At 29.6% G+C, this 3,036-nt stretch overlaps 1 protein-coding gene across 1 annotated transcript; it reads left to right on the top strand.

The window, feature by feature from the left end:
* The first annotated feature begins 1,283 nt into the window (after positions 1–1,283).
* Positions 1,284–2,476, top strand: LOC148199620 (heavy metal-associated isoprenylated plant protein 12-like). The gene is made up of 3 exons (XM_088113557.1): positions 1,284–1,437; positions 1,787–1,862; positions 1,991–2,476. Exons 1-3 carry the CDS (start codon positions 1,432–1,434, stop codon positions 2,290–2,292), a joined length of 384 nt encoding a protein of 127 aa, XP_087969683.1. The 5' UTR covers positions 1,284–1,431; the 3' UTR covers positions 2,293–2,476.
* Positions 2,477–3,036: the final 560 nt, after the last annotated feature.

Here is a 3,036-nt window from a genome sequence, read left to right as displayed (position 1 = left end):
TTTCTATAGAATTAAGAATTGAGAAATCGGTTTTATTAAATTCTGGTGTACTGTGTACAACTCTTAAGTCTGTGGTTGGTGTTGCTCCTTTTGAGAATCAGACATGGCAAGCTGGCACCAGAGCAGAATCGTTGATAAGACAAAACAAAGGTTTTTGAAAGGCTGGAGATATAAAATTTAAATTTAATGGCAGTGTTAGAAATTGCATAGGCATTCACACAAGCTGATGAGAACGGAATATTGGAACAGATTGAATGACTTTACTCTTTGTTGTTTTGTTCTAACTGTTTGAATAGTGTGGATGAAGATCATGTATCAACTACAAATATAGTTAAATTATAATAAATTGCCTTAGTATAAACCTTATCATACGAATTTATGAGTTATATGAAGTTTTTCATTTGACAAATAAAATTTATAATATTTACATATCATTTACTGAAAATATATTTCAACAATTTTTGTAAAATACAAAAATAAAATAAATATGCAATTTAATTTAAAACCAATTTTTTTAAATAGTATAAAAAAAAACATAGTTAACCTGTATTTTAAGAATTAAGCTGTTCAAATACGGATATGTAGTAGGATTCAACTACTATTCTGAAATGATAACATAATCTAATTTGTTATCCAATTGAACTATTTAAAAACATATTGTATGGTATATATCGACCGCTATATAATAATCCTAACAGTGTGATTTAATAGTGTGATTAACCACTTGGTACATGAAAAAAAAATATTAGTAACTATTAAAATTAATTAAATATCTAATTAATATAAACAAATCGATAATAAGATTTAAAGAAAGTTAGACTCTAATTAAACCAACCTTAATAAAAAAATTCATAAAAAAACATAATCAAAATATATAATTATTGAGACATTGATTTTAATATTGAACTACTTTTTAACTTGTATTTCCAATCAATTACCTAATACGAAAATAATAGCATAAGAGTATAAAAAACAAAAAAAAAAATTGTTTTAATTGAACCTTCAACCTACCACCTAAACTCATTCCACCTCTAAAAGTTTAATAATTGTATCAACTATTAAAATTCGACTTTAAACCTAACTCAATCCCACGATATCAACTTATAAGATGAAATTTGTACAATTGTATATTATAATTTTCATTAGGGTTTGCAACATCTAACTTTGTTTTATTAAGGGCACTACTAAAGAAGCTTTCAACGTGACGAGGAACAGTGGCTAATAAGAGCTTCTAAGATATTTAGGAGTCAGATTTGCAGGTACACTATCTTGAATATGTCCGTGATGTTTCTTTCGCGGCAATTAACATAAGAATTTTGGGGTCTAAAACGGATGTATAGGTACTTGTCTCTATCATACATTTCTCATGGACTATATAAGTACCTTGTGAGCTTCTAGTTTTCCCCAGAAAGCTCCCATCTTTGAATCATTATGATGGTAAGAATTTGTCCCTTTTTCAAGTTTTCTATCTTTTCCACAAAAGGCGTCATTCAATTTGCAAACAACACTCTAATATCACATCTCAACTATCACATGTAAACTCAATTTTTAAATTTTGAGGTTTGCTCTGTTTCCATCCTCAATTTGCAAACATGATTTCCAAATTTGAGTTCAGCTCTCTTTGTTTGACACTAAAAAATGTTTAGATCAAGTTTCAGAGTTCAAATTGCAAATCTTTCTATTCTTTTTCCTTTCACCGTTGAAGTCGTAACTAGTTTTGGAATCTTCATGCTTAGAACTGTTTACAACAATAGTTCCTAAAAGTTGTCTGCATTTTGTTTGACAGAAAGTGGTTCTAAAGGTGGATGTCCAAGATGAAAAAATCAGGAAAAAGGCCATGCAGAGAGTATGTGGCATTTCGGGTAAGGAATCTCAACATTCAACCATCTCTGCCATGTTAATTATCTGTTTTAATTGTATGCTTTGTTTGTTGCTCAAGGGTAAAACCGGATAGAACAAAAAAATGAATTTTTTGGGATGATTTTTTCAGGGGTTGAGTCAGTCTCTGTGGACATGAAGGACAATAAAATAACTGTAATTGGGGATGTTGATTCTGTTAAAGTGGCCATAAAGCTTAAAAAATTGTGTCATGCAGACATACTTTCAGTTGGACCTGCGAAGGAACCAAAGAAAGAAGAGAAGCCACCAGAACCCAAGAAAGATCCAAAGGAGGAATATGCGCAACTTTTGAAGATCTATGAAGCTTTTTTTAACCAAATTAGACACCAACCATATCCATATTACTATAACAGAACAGTGGAAGACAATCCGTGTGCTTGTGTTATTTGCTAAGTATTAGAATATCACGGAGTTCAATACATACTAAACAAATTACAGTGGCTGAGAGTTGAAAAAGGAAGTCATGTTTCTTTTAGACTTTCCATTTTTCTTCTTTCTTTGTTAAGTCTAAAAGCAGATATTTATATTATGTACATTATTTTGTTGTGTAATAGAGTGTGTTAAAAATTTTATATAAGTGACATACAACTTATTGTGTTATATAATACAATGGATTAACGAAAACAGTGTACATAGTTCCTTAGAGAAAATAAAAACCAAGATACAATACAACCTGTGACTATAATCTTTGACAACAACAACATAATTCCCTTATTTAACACTGCTTGAGGTTCAACTCTAAGCTGATTAGGATAACTATAAATGTTGAAGAAGATGATTAAGATAACATATTTTGGTGGTGGGAAAATAAGGACACAAGAATTCTTTGGGGGGCCTACAAAGACAAAGTCACTCATGTCGTTAGTGCACATTTTTTCCATAGTATTCAATGTTCGTGGGACAGAACTGAGATGTAACAAGAATTGAAGTCAGCAATGAATGAAAAGCAAAATATAGTAGAAATGTGTGACATATGTTTGGAAATTCAAATCAAGTTTGATAGAAATGAAATTGAATAAAAACAAAAAATAAAACACTCTTAAAATGAAAAATTTATTAACTAATTTTTCTTATAGTTTTGAACAAAAAGTAACATCAATTCTTTATGTAGTTTTACTTATATTTTATTGGTATTTA

This window comes from Vigna umbellata, chromosome 4 (assembly GCF_029865625.1).
Source record: "Vigna umbellata cultivar VRB3 chromosome 4, Vumbellata_1.0, whole genome shotgun sequence".
Lineage (NCBI taxonomy): Eukaryota > Viridiplantae > Streptophyta > Magnoliopsida > Fabales > Fabaceae > Vigna > Vigna umbellata.
This window is presented reverse-complemented; position numbering and strand designations above follow the sequence as displayed.